At 42.1% G+C, this 19,678-nt stretch overlaps 2 protein-coding genes across 11 annotated transcripts in view; one reads left to right on the top strand and one right to left on the bottom strand.

Annotated features, from left to right (window-relative positions):
* The window catches only part of AFTPH (aftiphilin), a 64,241-nt gene extending 61,576 nt beyond the window's left edge, over positions 1-2,665 (bottom strand). The window contains exon 1 of one of the 4 annotated variants that reach the window (XR_004352925.1): positions 2,372-2,665. The gene's annotated coding sequence lies outside the window, so the exon portion shown is untranslated. The remainder of the gene's footprint in view (positions 1-2,371) is intronic. The other 3 variants (XM_032653254.1, XM_032653256.1, XM_032653258.1) reach the window with 3 other exon arrangements.
* The window catches only part of LOC116764552 (insulinoma-associated protein 1-like), a 33,458-nt gene continuing 14,830 nt past the window's right edge, over positions 1,051-19,678 (top strand). For 2 of the 7 annotated variants that reach the window (XR_004352928.1, XR_004352926.1), the window contains exon 1: positions 11,979-19,406. Coding sequence is in view for 1 of the 7 variants with exons in the window: in XM_032653259.1 (XP_032509150.1) it covers positions 2,142-2,730; positions 5,673-5,695 (612 nt within the window). In the remaining 6 variants the exon portion in view is untranslated. The other 5 variants (XM_032653259.1, XR_004352931.1, XR_004352930.1 and 2 more) reach the window with 5 other exon arrangements.

The raw sequence follows: 19,678 nt of genomic DNA, 5'->3' as shown, positions 1-19,678 counted from the left end.
ACAGGGTTGTTGTGAGGACTAAATGAGTTAATATATTGCATATAAATCACTTAGAAAAGTATCTTGCTGGGAATTCCCTGGCGATGCAGTGGTTAGGACTCTGAGCTTTCAATGCCGAGGGCTTGGGTTCAGTCCTTGGTCAGGGAACTAAGGTCCTGCAAGCCGCATGGCACAGCCAAAAAAAAAAAAAAAGAAAAGTATCTTGCTCACAGGAAGTAGTGTATATCAGTGTTAGTAACTATCATATAAAGTTGCAAATGAATCTGTGATTGTGTGTGTATGTGTATGTAGGCATGTGTATATATACTGATCGAGAAAAGATTAATTATCAAAGTGAAATGTATATATACTCCATATAACACCAGATGTTTCCAAAATTGTGTAAAAACTAGAAATACTTATAAATTTCAGGCTGGAAAGGTTCACTAGCCTACTTAAAGAGGAACTGAAAGTGCTAAGCATAAGGAAAAGGGTATTTTTTTAACTTACAAATTGTAGGTAAAATTAAATCAGAATATCAACGTTTGATTTAAATAATGTATGATTGTTTAAAAATGCCTAAAAATTTAATGTCCTCCTTTTATGAGCTTTTGGGGGTAGGCTTGGGAGAGAAGGGGTAGGGTAATCCTTCAATGAGATGCTATTCAAAGACTTCTTAGACTGTTAAGGGAGGCACTTTAGAATTTCACACAAAATAAAACATTATTTGATAAATTTCACTATTTTTCTGAACAAGTTTTTAACTTCCTGTAAGTAGAAAAAAAGTAAAATTTAAAATGATGTTTTAAAATAGGATTCACCTGGATTACAAGATTTTCGTAGACAACTGGATTCTGCAAAATTTATCAATGCAATTGTGGATACATTTTCTTTGTTTTGATTATAGGATTATTTTTATAATAGTCTCTAGGTCAAAAGACCAGAAAACACTAAAATTTAATGTCCTACATATTATGTGAATATCTATGCTTTTAATAGATATCTAGAAAAGGGTGTCTATGCCTTGAAGATTAATAATATAATGATACATAAACAGAGGAATTTGATCTAATGAGCATTTAATAGGTAACATTTACTTGCCTAGATGTTTTACACAGGATATGCGTTTTAATACATGTGAAATATCATCGTGGACAAAATTTAGAAGACTACCTTAGATACTTTGTTTAAACACATCTACTTCTGCAAAGAATTAAAAATGAGTACTACAAAAGCCAATATTTAAGTTGGCAAAGCATATAAAATGTAGAGAAACTGTGTAGATTATGTCAACACAGTAGCGTTGAAACAGTTGTTTCCCTTAGAGTTCAGCATATGTCCACGTCTAAAAGGTTAACAGAAAGCAACAAATAAAGGTAACATCAAGGATTAAACTGTCTCCCCCTCCCATCCTACCAAAAAAACTAAAACGTAGCTGGTGAAAGGGAAGATTAAAGTTCAAAAGTAAAGTTTTACTTTTCTTCTCCTAAAGTGAGAACTTTGAAACGGAACTACTGATTTTGTTTCATTTGCTCCCTAGTAAAATATTTCCATGTATGGGTTAGTCCCTCCCTCGGCCCCAATAGAAGATTCAGTGGGAAACCAAGTTGTAACTTGAATTAACCGACAAGAGAAAAACCTAGTCATTCTCAGCACTTTCCTAATGGTGAAAGGATCCTACCACCGTTCACCCTATACTCCGTCCCCTGCCCAAGCAAGACGTAGCACGTGCCAAACAGGACACTTAAAAGAATAATGGTCCAACTTTTCGCACGCAGTCTGGGGAGGGGACGCAGACTATTTCTTGAGGAGTGCAAGAAGGAAGCAGAAAAGGTCCTCTCAGGAAGGGATGATGGACCTTTGGTGCCGTCTCCTCTGCCTGTTGGAGGACTCAAAATCCGCTTGCTTCAGAGACCCTAGGAAGCATCACATTCTGGTCGAGGCTGGCCTAGGGCCTGGGCGAAGCAGTCAGTGTTTACACCTGTCACGAGGGAGGGAGAGATAGAAAGAGGAAGCCGGAGCAAAGCCCCAAACTTCTCAACAAGCTCCAGGGAGGGAGCGGCCGGTACGGAGCTGTGGGCAGGTGGAAGCTGCGGGGTAGGGCGAGACGGTGGCGGCCGGGGACGTTGGAAAGGCTCTCACTTCCCCGGCCGGTGCCCGGGATGGCAAGGAGGGGCCGTGTGCTTCGGGCGCCGCCGCCGGCGTCCCCGCACCCGCCGTGGAAGAGGACAGAGCCCAGAGCGCGCAGGCCCGCAAAGCCGGCACCGTCCCCGCAGCCCCCAGCTCCGCGGCAGGTGCCCCCGGCCCGGGCGAGGATCCGACCGGTGAGTTGGGCCGGGTCCCCCATCCTCTTTCCCCCGCGCGGCTGGGGGAACGGAGCGGTGGCGCTTACCTGGCTCGTCCGGGGCGGCCTCGATGGGCATGGCTCAGGGGCCCGAGGAGGAACTGGCTCCCCGGAGAAGGACCGGTTATTCGGACGCGGAGCTGGTGAGAGCGGAAGGCAGGCTGCTCTCAGCCCTGTCAGCGAAGCAGCGCCATGGACGCCCACCCGGAGTTTCAGCGCTGCCGCGAGACCCCCATCCCATTACCCTCCGCCCTCTTCCGCCGCCGCCGCCACCGCCGCCTCCTCCACCTCCTCCTCCGCGGAGACCCCCCGCCCACTCCACACACTCTCCCATCATGCAGCGGGGGAACCGCTGCCGCCGACACGTCACTTCCGGGCGCAGGTGGCTAGGTCGGGGCCGGGCGCTGGTGAGTGCTGGGGGGTGGAGGGGAGGACACTCTGGGGGAATCAGTGTCACTGCACGCTTACCCCTGCGCAGGCGCCGTCGCTCAGAGCGCCGGCCGCCATTTTGGGTGCGGGCAAGCTGCCCTTTTTCTTGACTTCCTCGCGAGTCATCGAGCTGTGAGGGGGAAAGAAGTACTCTCGCCCTCCGCGGCTCCTGAAGCAGCGCTCCGGGAGAGGGACAGGTGCTCCTCAGCCGGCTAACATCAACGTTCAGCTCAGGACCGAGTTAAGTCTCTTGCTCTCTAAGTAAGAATTGCAAAGGTTTTGAAATACGGAGCCCTATCTTCTCCACCAAAAACCTACTGGAGAGCACTTATCAGCTTGCCCTTTTCGCCCCAAAAACGACTTTTTCGTTCACCGTCTAAGTCCCTTCCTCTTTCTAATTTAAGCTGACAGAAGAGGAAGCTGACATATTGAAATAACAAAGAAGAATTAAATCAAATTTAAAATGGAAAACAAGAGGGAAAGCAGCTGCCGAACTAACAAATCGTCTTCGAGACCAACAAAAAAAAATTGGGGATTTTGCTAACGTATTGAGACGGTGGTCATTTTTCATAGATGCTGCGGAAGACTATTCGATGAAACTAAAGAAATCAAATCAACTTCCGCGTTTCTTTAACAGCGGTCATAACATTTTTCTATCTTCAGTCTTGGTCATTTGCATTTTTACAACCTTTCCCCTTCCTTTGTAATGTAGAACACCGGCCACTGTAAAAACCAGACCGCCAGGCTGCAAGGATTATTGTTATCGTCCGGGATGATGAGCCCGGGGGTCCTCTCCTGCAATCCTGAGCCCTACCGCGTGCTCATTCTGCTCACTTTTGCCAAACCTGCACCGGCAATTTGAATGATTTAAAATCGTTCCGGAATAGCAAAGCTCATCAGCTACGCAAAGAAACAAGGTTGGAAAACACCCCCTCAGTCACAGGGAAGTGGCCACCTTTTGAGTGGAGGAATTATACAAATCAGGGGAAAGATAAGGACAAAAGCAGTTCATCAGGGTTGATCCCGCCTCTGCAATGTTCTAGACAACTTGGAGCGCTAAAATAGACACGCATTTGTCTCTTTACAACTCAGTCGCTGTAAGATATACGGAGACTGCATCACTTTAAATTGGAGTACCAATTGTTTTGTGGAGGTGCTGGATTTTTTGTTATTGCTCAGTCACTAAAGCAAGAAAAATCTATATAGTTTGTCAAATTTAATCCTATTGTATTTCGCCCCCTGCTGGTTTTGCTTGTGTGCAACCATATATATATATATATATATGCTATATACGCGATATATATGTCGCTATAAGTGTTTATTGACCAGGAAGGAAAGAAACAAAAATATTTGTGTGTGTGTGTATAGATACTGGAAATGAATTGATTTTAGATGAACACATGCTTGTTCTAATTTGATAGCTCAGCTAAACAGAAATATCAGAATAAGCATATGGCAAAATCCTAAAGCAGACCCTACATCAAGAAAATGTTTAAACGGAAATAATAAATTTAAACATCAAAATATTAAAAAGAAAACTGCGTTCAGAAAAATATCTTCCTAATTTCTTACATAACATATGATTACAAAATGATGGTTTTTGTCAAATAAATGCAGGAACCAATTCTATTAACTTAAGGACAACAATACAGAAATCAGTGTCCAACGTTGTATATAGAAACTGAGTCACTGTTTGGCCAGCTGACTTGTGAGCAATCAACCAACTTGTAATTGGTAATCTTACACATAATTCTGAAGACAGCATTCCAATGCTTATGAAATTGTATTACAAAAGGAAAATATCTCTGAATGTTTTGAAGATGATGAAAACATTAACATTCATTGTATTTGCATCCAATGATAGTATTGTTTTTATTTGCTTTTTAAAAGTTATGACCAGGGCTTCCCTGGTGGCGCAGTGGTTGAGAGTTCCCCTGCACCGGCAGCGATGTCTGGAGAAACTTTTGGTTGTCACAACTCGGGTGGAGGTGCCACTGGCATCTAGTGGGTAGAGACCAGGGATGCCATTCAACATCCTGCCATGCAGAAGGTGGCCTCCACAACAAAGAATTATTCAGTCCAAAATGTCAGTAGTTGCTAGGTTGAGAAATCCTGCTCCAGGCCACCCTGAAGCTGCCAGGTGCTACTGTACTGCTTTGGCTAATTCTGTCCACTGGGCCTGTTAGTCCTGGGCCCCTCAAGTGTCTGCTACTGCACCTAAAAACTTAAAAGCACTCCAGGAGCCAAATTTCTGCACCAGCTTTCCAGAGGATTCCTTACTGCCATTTTGGGCTTCTTCTGGTGTGTTAGAGCTGACAGAGACAATAATTTTGGTGTTCTGGCCTCTGGGCCCACTTAAGTACACCAGACCCTAAATTCTCACAACTCTGTAGCTCCCATGAAGTAAATGTTGCTGTACTGCTTTCCTTGTTAGAAAATCAGGCCAGACTTCTCCCAGGATGGGGCAAGAAAGACTTGTTCAGGGGCTATGCTGGGATCTTTCTCTTCTCTAAGCTAGAGAAGAGGACTTGTCTTCAGATCCCAGAGAGGGTCTTTTCCTCCCTTCATTAATACCATCAAGATGAGTGTCTCTCAGGTGAGCAAGTAAGCCTGAAGCTTAGGGCTCAGAAGCAGACAGTATCCCTGTGGGCTGGTTATCATTCCTCTCCACACCTTTAGTCCTGCCATGACCCTGTCTTAGACTATTTTGCCTCATGAAGCTGGCATATATTATTTTTGCTTTCCCCTCCCCAAACTAAAAGACAAAGACAATTGGCCACAATGAGCCTGCTGATATGATGCAATGTGAAGTACACAGATCACAGATGAAACATACAGATCACAGAAGTTCACAGTATTCTTGCCAAATATATTTAGCCTGAATCTAAATAAGCCTTTAAATCTATGTTCCATTTTACAGGAAATGCTGGAGGAACCAGTTGAACAGGACTACAAAGACACAGTCATACCAATCTAGTACCTGGATTATTGGACAAAACAAATAACTTGGTCTCTTCAAAAGGGATATTCTAGATTAAAAGAGACAAGGGAAATAATAACCAAATATAGTGCGTGGTTCTTAATAGGATCCTGATTTGAACAAAGCAGTTATAAAAGACATTTTGGGGGTAACTGAGGAAATCTGAATGTGGATGGCCATGAAATCCTCTTGAGAAATTATTATTAACTTTTTTAGATATAATAATGAAATTATGGACATGTATGAGAATTTCCCTACTTTTTGGAAGTGACTAAAATATAATAAGTATAATTTATTTTAAAATGGTTCAGAAAAAAAGACCATGTACATAGAGATAAGGAAAATATGGCAAAATGCTAGCAATTATTGAATTGAATCAAGGTGGTGGATATCTTGGTGTTTTTTGTACTATTCTTTCTACTTTTCTCTATTTTGAATACTTTCATAATGAAAAGTAAAAGAAAAGACTTAAAAATGCCTGAGCATATGAGGTTTGGATTTCCCTTACATTTATTTCCAAATTACTGCACACCCTAGTCAATCATTGTCAAACACATTTCTGATTCTGGAGCAGATCTTGTAAACAGTGATCTTGTAAAGTGTTTTAAAGATATAGAAAGGAGAAAACAAGCAAGGACTGCAACTCCCAAATCAATTGTAATTATTTTAAACCCTCTAATATGCACAAATATGGTAGAATTACAATTCTGTTCAACAAGGAGCAGTTCTAACGCAGCGTTAGCAAGAAAACAGCAAGAATTATGTTATCATGAGTACTGCACTATTTAAGTGGCAGTATCAACTGAAGTTCTCTCTCTGACTTTCCAATACTGTTCCCTCCGCATGGAATGCCCTTCTTTCTGCTTCTTACAGTGGTCAGTTAACTTTTTTTTTTTTTGAGAGCTCAGCATCTGAACCCCTTTTCATACGTTTGAGACAATTGCTAACTTATGAGACTAGGTGGGAGGCAAAGCCTTCCTCCAAGTATAAGAGCTGAAAGTGCCAGTATGGGGACTTAAAGACAGCTGCAGGGTTTTTGCCCCTCTTTGCATTTTGAGATGGAGTTTATCTTCCTTCTACTTGAGTGTGTGTTAGCTAGTGGCTTGATTTGACCAACACAAGTGGTGGAGACGGTGCTGTGTAACTTTTCAGGCTGAGCATTAAGAGATCTGAAGCTTCTGACTTTGCTGGTTGGAATGCTCCCACTTTGAAGGGAGACACCATGTGAAACGTACAACTTCTCTGAGAGCACCATGCTGTGGGAAAGCCCAATCTATGTGAAGAGGCTCATTGAGGAGAACTGACCTGCTACAGTTCCATCTCTTCCTCAGTCTTATTTTTTCCTCAATCAAGTAATGCTCGGCCAATCAAATTGGCTAATTAAGCAGAAAATAAATTTATTAAAATAATATTAGATGGCTGGCTGAGCTCCTAGCCAACAGCCAGCCATGTGAGTGAGCCATCTTGGATGAGCCTTCAGATGATTTTAGGCCCAGCAGACATTACTTGGAGCAGAACTGTCCGTCTGAGCCTAGTCAACCTACAGAATCTTGGGATGTATTGTAATAATTGTTGTTGATGTTTGAAGCCACTAAGTTTTGAGGTGGTTTGTTAGGCAGCAGTGGGTAAAGAAAACAGGAAGATGTTGACTTTCCTAGCTTCCTTTGCAGCTAGGTATAGCATGTGACCAAGGCTTTGCTGACCAGATGCCTCTCTCTAGACTTTCATTTAGGAGCTCATGACACACAGTAAAAAGAATGTGGAGAACTTTTGCTGATGGTGATGGTAGCAGTTGCAGCAAGACTGAACTTATGAGGCAGCAGGGGCTAGTTGCTGTTGAATGTCCAGGGCCAGTGGCACTGGCAATACCAGCTTCAGCTGCATCCTCACTGGACTAGATCTCTGGCATGATTTGGGGGGATGTTTCTGGCTGCATGGACTCTGAGCCTGGTTCTTGAGTCATTCAGGAAGTTCCGTGAGCTATCTACTATCATCTTAATACATTTCTTTTCTCCTTAATCAGCCAATGTCAATTTCGGTTGCTTGTGACTAATAACTCTGAATGATACAGCTTTTTTATTTTTTCTTTTGGCTGCACCGCACGGCATGTGGAACTTTCCTGACCAGGGATCGAACCTGTGCCCCCTGCAGAGGAAGCGTGGAGTGTTAACAACTGGACCACCAGGGAAGTCCTCCTTTTATTTATTTATTTAGTTAGTTAGTTAGTTAGTAGTAGTATTATTACGTATGATACTCCTTTTAAACCAGCTGGCTTCTCTTTTTCCCTTAAGATAAAATTCAAAGATCAAGAATTACTCCTCCTACTAACCTTTACTGATATCTTCTCTGTACTGGGCCCCCTACTCAAAGGTTTTGCTCCTCTTCTAAGCCCCTGCAGTGCCTCGTGTATACCCATGATATTGTTCTGATCATAAGCATTGTAATTTCCAATTTCTTAAACTATCTACCCCATTAAACTCACAACTTTAAAGGAAAGAACTGTATTTTTCATCTCTGTATCCCTAGTGCCTTGTGTAGTGTTCATCTAACAGCTATTGGATGGATGAGTAATTGAATGAATGAAATTGATGGTATGAAATTTAGTATGTTAAAACAGCTCTGGACACAAATAGGCATCATTTCAAAGTTTCTCTCTTTTTTTTTTTAACCATTTACATGCTTGTCATAATAGAACATTGATAAGGTTCTACTGACAATAAAAATAGAGCAAATTTTAAAGGATTGCTTTTATAAAATACCCCTATAAATTATTTAGATATTACTTATATCCATAATCTTAATGGATTCCTTTTCAACCTAGTAACTATTCCCTTTTTATGAAGTGCCAGAGAAATTTTCATTGTTATTCCAATGATTACTTTTATTCTTGTTGATATAAAAATGATGAAAGTGTAGGTCTAAAAAAAAATCCATTTAGGGATATTCCCTAGAGTACCTTAAGTTTTTGAGAGGAAGAGTTGTGTAAGAAAAATCATTTTAGAAGCAAAGAGCTGATAGATACACATCATGGAGCTTCTAACCTTATGATTTAGCAAAGCAAACATGTTCTCATTTGAGAAGAGCATAGGGTTAAAGGTGAGTGAAAATATTTGCATGGTCAAAAATTTAACTAGCGAATCAAAATTCTGCGTCAGTTTGTGTCAGTCGAAGTTCCACAGGTGATGGCAAAATGCACCAAAAGTTGAGAACTACTAAGACAAGGGACCATTTCTTTTCTTTTGGCTATTAACTTATTATTTAACCACTTAACAACATTAACTGGTATGTCCACTCTCTCAATTTGATCTGCATTGTCATCCATCCTTTGCTTTTTTCCTTCATTCTTTCTACATCTTTCCAGAGAAGCGACATTTTATTTTTACTAAACAGAGAAATATCAGTGGCAATTAAGGCAAAATGTTAATATCTGCATATTCTCAAAAATGAGTAGGCATCTGTGATGAGGAATCAGCGCTTCCATAATCACAGACCCTCATGTTACATGTTCTAAAAGTTAAAACAGAGTTCCTTATTGTCCTACTGACTCTTGTTCTTTGAACAAGTACTGTGACTCCCTTCATTTTCAAATGTATACTCTCAGTTTCTCCTCTCAAATAACTGTCTGAAGTTTTTTTAATAGGTGAGTCATGTGTCCCATGCTGTCCACCAATTCTGAGAATGGGTGGAGAAGGGGTCTCTGTTATCCCACTTCTATCCTTCAGGTTGGGCATTTGCCAGAGATGGATAGCCCATGTTTTCACAGCAGGTGCTTTGTTTGGACCCATATTCCAGGTGTCACAAGGCCTTTCCTGTGGTTCACAGAGCAGTTCCTAGAGTAGTGTGGGGACAGGTTGAATCTTGGGTGGTACTTGAGTATAAAAGAGAACCTATAAAATCAATGCACTAAGGAATTGGGGTTGGTGGTTCCCAGCCACTGGCTTGTAGCCCTCTCCTCCTTTCTTTTGGCAATGCAGTTCTTATAAATAGCAAAGGCTTGTGTTTAAATTGCGCCTGTCAAATTTTCTTGTCCCTACAATATATATTTGTAATTTTTGTACCTTTATGTACATAATTAAAAATTAAAAAATTATAAAAATGCAAAAAACATCCAGAAATATTTTTCATCAGATAATACATTATAATGGAAATACAGAAAAAGGGGAAGTGTCTCCTACTGTAATTCCACAATTCTCCCTCCTTAGTGATAACCAGTGTTAGCAGCTTGCTAATATATACACACCTGTGGGGGCGAGATAGGTAGTTATAGGTCTTTTGACCTATATAAACACAAACATTAAAAAAATAAAGGTAAGATAATATTATAAATACTATTTTATGATCTGTTTTTTTCCTATGGAATCATGTTGGGTACCTATTTCCATGCAAATATATAAAAACCTATCCTAGCCTCCGAAGCTTCCCCCCTCCGCCACCCGCAGTCTCCACCAGTGAAGGGGCTTCTAGTGTGTGGAAACTTTTCCTCCTTCACGGCTCCCTCCCACTGGTGCAGGTCCCGTCCCTATTCTTTTGTCTCTGTTCTTTCTTTTTTCTTTTGCCCTACCCAGGTATGTGGGGATTTTCTTGCGTTTTGGGAAGTCTGAGGTCTTCTGCCAGCGTTCAGTAGGTGTTCTGTAGGAGCTGCTCCACATGTAGATGTATTTTTGATGTATTTATGGGGAGGAAGATGATCTCCACATCTTACTCCTCTGCCATCTTGAAGGTCCAACCTTCGTGAATCAGTTTTTATTAAATGGAATCTATAAAAAAATCACTTCGATCTAAAATATTTTGTTTATTCAATGTTGTATTTAAATGCCCTGCTCTTTGCTGATAAGGAAGCTGAAGTGAAGACCCAATGAACTAAACCAAAAACCTTTGTTAGCTGACTTACAGGGATAGTGATGAAGGTCTCAAATTAGAATAAATGTGTCTGTGCACTGATATCCATCAAGGTACACATTTTCTCATTACTTATAAAGGGATAAAACTGCCATCGTTGTCAAATGGTTTTTCTAAAAATGTAAACCTGTTACATCTGTGTGGACACGAAGGCTTGTGATAAAGGCTTAGAGAGGCATGGAAGGTAATAAAACAATTGTAGGAGATGATGGTTTGTACATTGCCTATTATTAACACATGGAAATATAGACATGAACTTCCATTAAATTCAAAGCATTTTTCTCCTCCTTTCTCACTGTTCTCCAGGTTTTTCTTCTTTAACACCATACAGTGTGATTTCTGGTGTTTGAGGCAGCAAACACCAGCTCCGTTGTCTTCCTTCTGAGTGGTTTAAAAATGAGTAAATGAAAGTTCTTCTGACAATTTATAAACCTAAAACCCAGTGAGGAGTTTTGTTTTTCAATAGTGTGAAAAAAAAAGAAAAAAAATCTGAGCTGAGAAACTGACTCTAGAAAGTGGCAATCACACCACAGGCCTGATGACTTGCAGAGTAACTGTCAGGACATCCCTGAAGTAGTTCCTCTCCCTATGGCATGGTGTCTCTCTAGCCCTTTCTTTTCTCCTGCCCATCCTCCTCCCAAACCCACCTCCTCGTAACCTCTCAGAGGGAAAACTGACTCTGGTTCTCCACCACCTCCACCTCTAGATCCACTCAGTGTGTGTAACCCAACCCAGCAAGGTGAGTCTTGGGCTCTCGCCAAGCAGACCATCTGCTGTTCCTCAAGCTTACCCTTGGGGTCTCAAGACATCTATCTATACATTTTTTGTTTTGTTTTATTTATTTTACAAAGATGGAATCATCTGACTCCGGACATACTTTTGGGCAAATTTGCTTTTTTTTTTTATGATTTAAATAATATTTACTATTAAGAGTAAATTTTATATTTAAACAAACCACACTGGTTTTATTTAATCAAGGTACCTGTAGCAAATTCCAATAATAAATATTCAAAATTAAGATGTTAAATAAAGCCTTGACTTTCTTTTTTTTTAATAATTTTTTTCACACACACGCACTATATTTTATTTTTACAAGAGATAAACAGACTGACACCAAGCATTGTAAATGGATGACCACAACAAAAGCAACAATGATTGCAATTACCAGACACGAAACACACTCATACTATGTCATAATATTGACATTCAGTCCAGTAATCCTCCACTGTAACAGCTCCTTTACTTTGCAGTGAAAATTGATTTGTATATTTTTTGCCTCTGAGTCCTTGTGGGATTTTTTTTTATTATTATTCAAACAGAAAGTCACAAAAATTATAATCATCAGTTCATTCAGTCCCATGTAATTAATTTTTTTTCATCTTGATCTTTTGTTAGCACTTTTATGAATTGATCAGTTTTCCGTTAGAGTTCTGAAAACGCTTATTCATTCAGTTCAGCAGTATACCAGAAACCTGTACTTGTCAGAGTCTTTTCCATGAATTCCTTGAAGATGAAACCCTTTTATAGGAACATTTTTGCAAAAGCGTCAGAGTACATCCAGAACTGTCCGTAAATGACAAAAGACTTAAAAATGACCGCGGTTAAAGATTCGATGAAAGTTCATAATAATGCAATTGACAAGGAAATTTAGTTATTTCTGAGATATAAATTTTAAAGTAATAACTAGAATTATGACTTATAACATTATACTAGAGCATATAAGATTTTTAGAAATTTCATGTAAGCAAATTTGCTTTCTAAGAAAAAACTCAGCAATATATTATGGACATTTCCCCATCAATTTACACAGTGCTTTCCCCTTTCTATGCCGGTATGGTACTCCATAATATGCTGCTATAATTTTTTTAACCAATTCCCATGATGATTAGCATGAAGGTGTCTCTGCTGTGTTTTGCTGTGACAAATAATGCCATAATTTCTTGGTGGATTTGTCTGGGGAGTGGGGCAGAAAGTGGAAGGAAAGGGGGTAGTAATCTGGAGGATGTCGAAGAGCTGCAAGCCTAGTTTTGGATGTGATGGTAAGCACCTCCAGAGTGCAACTGGATGCCTTGGAAATGGGGTGAGAGTGAAGGAGGGAGGAAGTGGAGAGGGCAGCAGAGGAGGTGGGACAATGCCTGGACCCATGGGCAAGCTCACCCACCCACCCTCTCACTCAGTTTTAGGCAACCAGTAATTTCTATCAGTTACCAACATGGTATTAGAGAGGCCCATGTTAACTCATCTTTTCCCAACCTAATGCCCTACCAACTAGCTCTTCTATGCCTTAGTTTGGAAAGGTAGGCTAAGACCAATCCATGGAGGGCCTTTACTTCTGCACCAAGGGGTCTACAGCAATCGGGGGGCTGTAAGTGGACTTACAGTTCTTCAGTTCTCAGGTCAGAAGTTGACTTTGCAAATACCGAAGTGTTCTTAAGAGATAAACAGCACAATTAAAGAACAGCCAGCCTTGGGAAAGAACACAATATATGACCTGTCTGGTTGTGCTTCAACTCAGTTGTTTATCTCCCAGGGGTAGCCCCATTCTATTCATTTAATTCCACATTCTTTGTACTCTTTAACTGTCCATCAGTATGTCCCCATAGCAGCTTCCCTCCTTATAGCCCTGCTGGTTCCTTCTTTTTTTGTCTTCCTTTCTTCCTTCCTTCCTTTCTTTTTCTTTCTTTCTTTCTTTTTACCATCAGTGGATTCATAATAATTATAACACATATGATCTGTATATACTAAACTACACGTCTAACCGCAATCTAACACCAGTTCCCAAATAACAAAATGCTGCAAATTCTAAATTTTGTAGAGTATTACTGGAGCCTTTAATTTAATTAATTCAATCTTCTGTGCAGGAATGACCACATAGGAGGGCTTTCATTCCCCTTCCTTCTATTGTTGTTCACCTTTTGGTTAAAGCATGGCTCTGCTTCCCAAACCTCCTCCAACCTGCACTCTGTTCTTGGGTTCCCCCTTGGGCAACCTGCCATGAGGCTTCTGGTTGACCTGGGGTTTCGCAGGCTGTGTTACTCAGTCTTTGTTCTTAGGACCAAGTAAAGGCAACTCTCTTTGCTGTTTCACACAGGCTGCTATTTGCTGAAAAGCCTGAGCCCACGGAGAAGCCCTTTAAGGCTTGGAAGAAGGTGCTGTCATCATTCAGTACCTTGTTTCTGGCATCAGTCTCTTACGTCTCTCCCCCTGCCAACCTTTTCCAATGCCTCTCTGCAGACCTATCTCCCTCCCTGCCAGAGCTTTCAGCTTTCATTTCCCCAGGAAATGATTTTCTCAGTCTCTCCACAAAAGCCCAGGAGGAAAGGAACTGGCCTTTCGTTTATAATGGGCCACAGTGTGATGAAGGAGTAAAAGTTGTCTGGTGTTGATATAAATGCATCTTCCCACAAAAAACAGCCGCTGCTGTCACTGGAGCTGGGAGAAAGCTTACTTTGTTTGGAACAATCAATGATAGGGTTAGCAGAATGTCAGCACGTCAAGGAGTGACTTAGAGTATCTAACCAGATGAGGAAATGAAGATCCATTTATTTTAGTCATGGTGTGTATGAATGGGTATGTGTGCGTGTATGTGTGTGTGTGTGTGTGTGTGTGTGTGTGTGTGTGTGAGAGAGAGAGAGAGAGACAGAGACAGAGATTTCTTTCCTTTGTAAAGGAGCTAGTTTCTGAAATGGGGATGGCTGGTCTCCAAGGGAATAATTAGGATTTTAACAGCTTACTGTGAGTGGAGCATTTCATTTCTCTAAGTACTGAGAAGTGCAGGCTAATAGTTATCCCAGCCATTAGTTATTCTGCCAAAGATTTCTATCAGACTTAGACATTCAGCTAGATGTTCGAACCAGCACTACGGTCAGCAGAGACCTGTAAAGACTTTTCTGGAGGAAATCAATCTGTACCCAATGCATTATCCAGGCATGTTTGTTTTTCCAATTCATAAGTCATTTTGTTGTCAGAGTAGCCTTTTTATTCCTCTTAACTTTATATTGAATTCTTCAAGGCAGGTGTTCCAAATCCTTTTCATTTTTCTCAAAGAACTTCTGACCTCTCCCACCCCCATAGATGACCTCCACACCTAGTTTACTGAGGGGATCAAGGCTTCAGCTCTCCTCTCCACTCTCTCAATTTGATCTGCATTGTCATCCATCCTTTGCTTTTTTCCTTCATTCTTTCTACATATTTTCAGAGAAGCCACATCTTATTTTTGTTCCCAAAGCTAACCTTTTCTGGAGTTCTTGATTTTACCAGTAACTCCCCATCTCCACCTCCATCAACCATTATCTCCCTATTTCTGGCATCTTCAAGATCCTGTTCTCTTCTAGCTCATTGAAAACATACCCCGATGTCTTGACTGCAAAAACCTATAGCATGACTATGCTTCCCTATCAGAATCCAGGCTCTAGTCAATTTATCTGCAACCACAATTTCTATTAAAACTGGCCTATCGTAAGTCATCAATAGCACATCCAATGACCTCAGTCCTTGACACTCCTGACTATGAGCCATGCTTAGAAAAGGGGAACAGTGAAGATTTGAGAGTGAGAGGCACATAAATGAGATTCCGGAAGGGAAGGGCTGTTTTGCAAGCAGTCATTGAAGAGGTAAAGCTGAGTCGAACACACCAGGCCCTTGGGCTTTGTTCTTTTTGTGGGGTCAGAGGGGCCAGTGTTGGCTCCCAGGCCCTACTGTCAGAGCCAGACAGAAGGTCCTGTCCATCCTGGTGGGCTTGGGTTCAGCACTGCTTGGGCAGAGGAATGGCCATGTGGCTTTTGCTTTGGGGATTTGAACAGACATCCCAGAGCCCACAGGGAGGTTTCCCCTTACTTTATGGACTTAGGCATATTGCTCATGCTCACCCCAAGTGAGCTTTATCTAATCTAAAGAACCCAAGTTACTCCAAATCCAACACTATATCCAGGAGTGGAAGACAACTTAGATGTTCTCTCTTTCTTCGGATTCTTACCACGGTTTCCATAACACCATGCTCTTCATGCCTCTCGCCTTTCTCTCCCACTGGCTCATCAGTTGCATGTGCTGTAAAAGTCAAAACACTTTAGGCTCCCACAAGTTGAAACGGCAGAGCCACAAGATGGAACTAAGTTGGCCCCTGGAGTCACTTCACAAAGGATAGATGCCTGGAAGAATCACTCTACTCCTGTTGGATTTTGTGTGAACAAGAAATAAATCTTCTGTTATATTAAGCCACTGAGCTGTCGGGGTTTACCTATGACTGTAGCCTGGTCTACGTAGCTACAAGAGCTTAAATGCCTGCAGGGGCCTGACCAGGAGGCAACTGAAATGAATGAAGTAGCTGAGAGCCTAACAGAGAGCAGGGACTCGGGTGGGGAGGGGACTACCCTGACTCTGGGAGTAAGCTTGCCCCATTACAGGGGAAGAGCTGCTGCTCAGATCTAGCTCATTCTCTTATGGGATACTTTGGAGCCAGCATTGCCAGATCCTAACTGAATATTTTCTCAAGAAAAGCTGGGAATCTGGATGTTGATGTGAAATCTCCCAACTTTTTTTTTTTTTTTTTGCGGTACACGGGCCTCTCACTGTTGTGGCCTCTCCCGTTGCGGAGCACAGGCTCCGGACACGCAGGCTCTGTGGCCATGGCTCACGGGCCCAGCCGCTCCACGGCATGTGGGATCTTCCCGGACCAGGACACGAACCCGCGTCCCCTGCATCGGCAAGCGGACTCTCAACCACTGCGCCACCAGGGAAGCCCCAAAATCTCCCAACTTTTTAAATGCTGGCAGTTCATACGGATTAAAAAACCAAAACACAGACATCTTTGCTGTTTCCTAAATGTCTTAGGTATGTTTCTGCTTCAAGGTTTTTGCACTTGCTGGCCTTTCTGCCTGGAATGTTCTTCCTCTAGGCACCTGCAAGGCTTGTTTCTTCTTCTCCCACACCTTTGCCCAAATGTCACCCTCTCGGCTTTTCCCAACCACCCTCTTTAAGACCACAGCACACTCTCCCTCCCACCTTATACTGTCTCCTCCTTCCCTGTTTTTTTCTTCTCCATACTATTTACTACCTTCTAAATAGATAATTTAGAAAACTTATTGATTGATCTGCACATTTCTACCATTATGATCAAAGTATATGAAGGCAAGGATTTTTTTGTCTTGTTTTGTTCACTTTTGTATGTCAAGTGCCTAGAATAGTACCTGGGACATAGAAAATGCTCAACATTTATTTGTTAAGTAAATGAATTTTTAAAAACAGCCAGTATGTGGGTCAGATGATGCATAGCTGGAGATCTGATTTAGTTCATGGGTCATGAGTTTACAACTTCTGTTTTAGACCCTTACTGAGAAGTCCTTGGAGAAAAGTACCATTTAGAGCTGCAAGCAGTTTCCCACCTTCCACAAAGTAGATGTTTGATTTATTTTGTTCTGGGAAATAAAACACAAGGAGTTTCAGGAAAAGTCTTATAAATTCCAGGGAGTCCCATGCCTGCCTGTATTTTCACAGAATACTATTTCTCATCTTGTCTCTGCTCAAAATCCTAGAATTGTTCACAGCCAAATTTCTGTCTCAGTCCTGGTGTGGGGACGAGTCGTGGTTCCCATAGTTACACCAGCCAATACATTCCCTTTTGCTTATTGAATTGGTTTGAGTTGGGTTTCTGTCACCGTGAATGAGAGTCCTGACAAATTTAATGTGACTTTGGGCGAGCTGTTTCATGCTTCTGAGTCTCAGCTTCCTCACTTATAAAACGGATGGGGTCAGATTAGATAAGCAGTAGAGCCCTTTCCAGGATTTTAACATTTCAGAATTCTGACACATTTAAGGTCACTGATCTGTGGAGCCCAGACATTTTTGACTGTGGGCAAACTTGGTTCCCTGGAGCCACATGCCACTCTTGGCCCCCATTACCAGCAGCCCCTCTGACTGTCTATTGCTCCTACCTCCTTTGGGGGGGTTGGTTTTTCTGGTCACATGTTCAGGACTTGCTCCTGTTGGTAGAGTCACATGCATTGTCCTTCTAGTATCTCCAGATATGTCCTCCAACATGATCCTTGTGGACACATTTTTCTTCTTCCTGACCCCAGCTCTTATTTGTCTTTTCCCCTTTCTTGTCCCATGCCTCACTAAAGTCATGTTTACTTAATCTGCAACATTCAGACATTTTTAGATCTTTCATGCCCTATTGTGTGTCTAGACTGTTCTCCATTTTACTGCCTCCTTCCATGCTCCTCTGGGATGGGTAGGAAGCTTACTTTATCAACTCAGGTTAGAAAGCTACATTATTTTCTTTAAATCGTCATAGAGTCTGCCTCTGGGTCCCCATTTGGCAGGGCTGGAGAGAAATTCAGTCTTCATCATTATTAGGGATACCTCCCTTCATTCTAGAGTCAGGCAAAAGTTTTGGGGCTCTTATACAGAGCAAAACATTTGGAGGGGTCCCCCCAGTTCAGGGCAAGTTGGCTACTGTGGATATGCTCTTTTCCTAGCCCACATGGCAACCTGGTATCTGGTAGCTGCTGGACCACACTTGGGCATGAAAATGATAATAACAATAACAGCAACAACAATGTTTATGGAATGTTACTAAAGTGACAGGGACTCAGTAGTGCTTTACAAAAATAATTTCATATGAGCCAACTGCTCTTTGGCCTAGAACATACTTTTCCCAGATAACTCACAGTTCTCCCTCATCTGCTTTAAGTCTTTGCCAAATATTATGTTCTCAGTGAGGCCTATCCTGACCACCTGCCTCTGTGCCTCATCCCCTACACTCGCCATCCCTTTTCCCTGCTCTACTTTTGTTCCCATAGTACATTCTAGGCTATATGATTTACATACTAATAGTGTTTTCTGTCTGCCTCCCCCCAGTAGAATGTAAGCTCTAAGAGGGTAGGATCTTTATTTGTTTATTTCTATCTCTCAAGCCCCTAGAGCAGTACCTAGCATATAGTTCAATAAATGCTTTGGAATATGTGATTTTAATTTTCATGGATGAGGAAACTGAGGCACATAAAGGGAAGCAGCTATCCCATGGCACATAGCCAGCCAGTGGTAGAGCTTGAGTTTAAGCCCAGGCCACCTGATTTCTTTTAACCACTTTGTGTGAAATGGGTACCCCCAGACCCCCATCTAGCCTCCTGAGGTGCATCACTCCTCCCAGAGGCCCTGCTGTATCCCTGGGGCATTAAGAGAGTACAGTGTGGGTCCCAATCCTCAATGAACCCATGAATCTCCCTCCTCCTTCTGCTCACCCCCCATTCCCTTCCCTAAACACTGCCCACTTCCAGAGTAATAGAATATCCTCAAGGAGATTAAAGCTTTCATTTAGGCCAGGAAAAGAGTTGATCTTCTGGGAACACCACCTTTCCACTTAGCAAGTGCTCTTGAGGCTAAGAAATATAAGGATTGGCCACTTCCTTGGAATGAGGAGGTGGGGTATCCAGAAGACAAAGCAGAATTAGCTTTGAGTGTGAGTGTGTTTGTAATGAACGTGCCTTTTATACCCTGAGCTCCCTTTCCCACACCACTGCAAGATCGTCTCTTTTCTTCCTTTAATTCCAGTTCCCAAGTCCAGCCATGCTACAAATACCTGCTGAAGCCCCTCTGAATGGAACAGGCTTGCGCAAAGCCCACCTCCCAAGAGGGCTGGAGGGAGTGGAGCTCTCACGGCAAACGTGAAAAAGGATTGTCTTCCTATTACTGGAGGATTTCCCCCAGTGTTTCCTCAATAATTTCAGCTGCAGCATTCAATTAAAGCCTCCTGCAAAAATGACTCCTCCACATTTGGTGAGAAGGACAGCTTTTCCTTTTTATAAAGTCCCCTCCACTACCCACCCTGCGCACTGGGTAAGGGGTGGAAGAGTGTGTGTGGTGATGTTCTGAAACAGGAGCGTTGGACCTGTTGCAAAGGCCATAACAAGTGGAGAGGTATCAAGACACTCTGTGGCTGAGTGCAGCATTTAGAAAGGGGGCTGATTGTTTTTTCCAATCTTCGAGAGAAAGCTGTGTCTTCAAGGTATAATCTTCCCTTGGGGACCCAAGCCCTCTGATGATGTTAA

Source organism: Phocoena sinus, chromosome 13 (assembly GCF_008692025.1).
Source record: "Phocoena sinus isolate mPhoSin1 chromosome 13, mPhoSin1.pri, whole genome shotgun sequence".
Taxonomy (NCBI): Eukaryota; Metazoa; Chordata; class Mammalia; order Artiodactyla; family Phocoenidae; genus Phocoena; species Phocoena sinus.
Note: the sequence above shows the minus strand (reverse complement) of the source record. Positions and strands in the feature narration are given on the sequence as shown.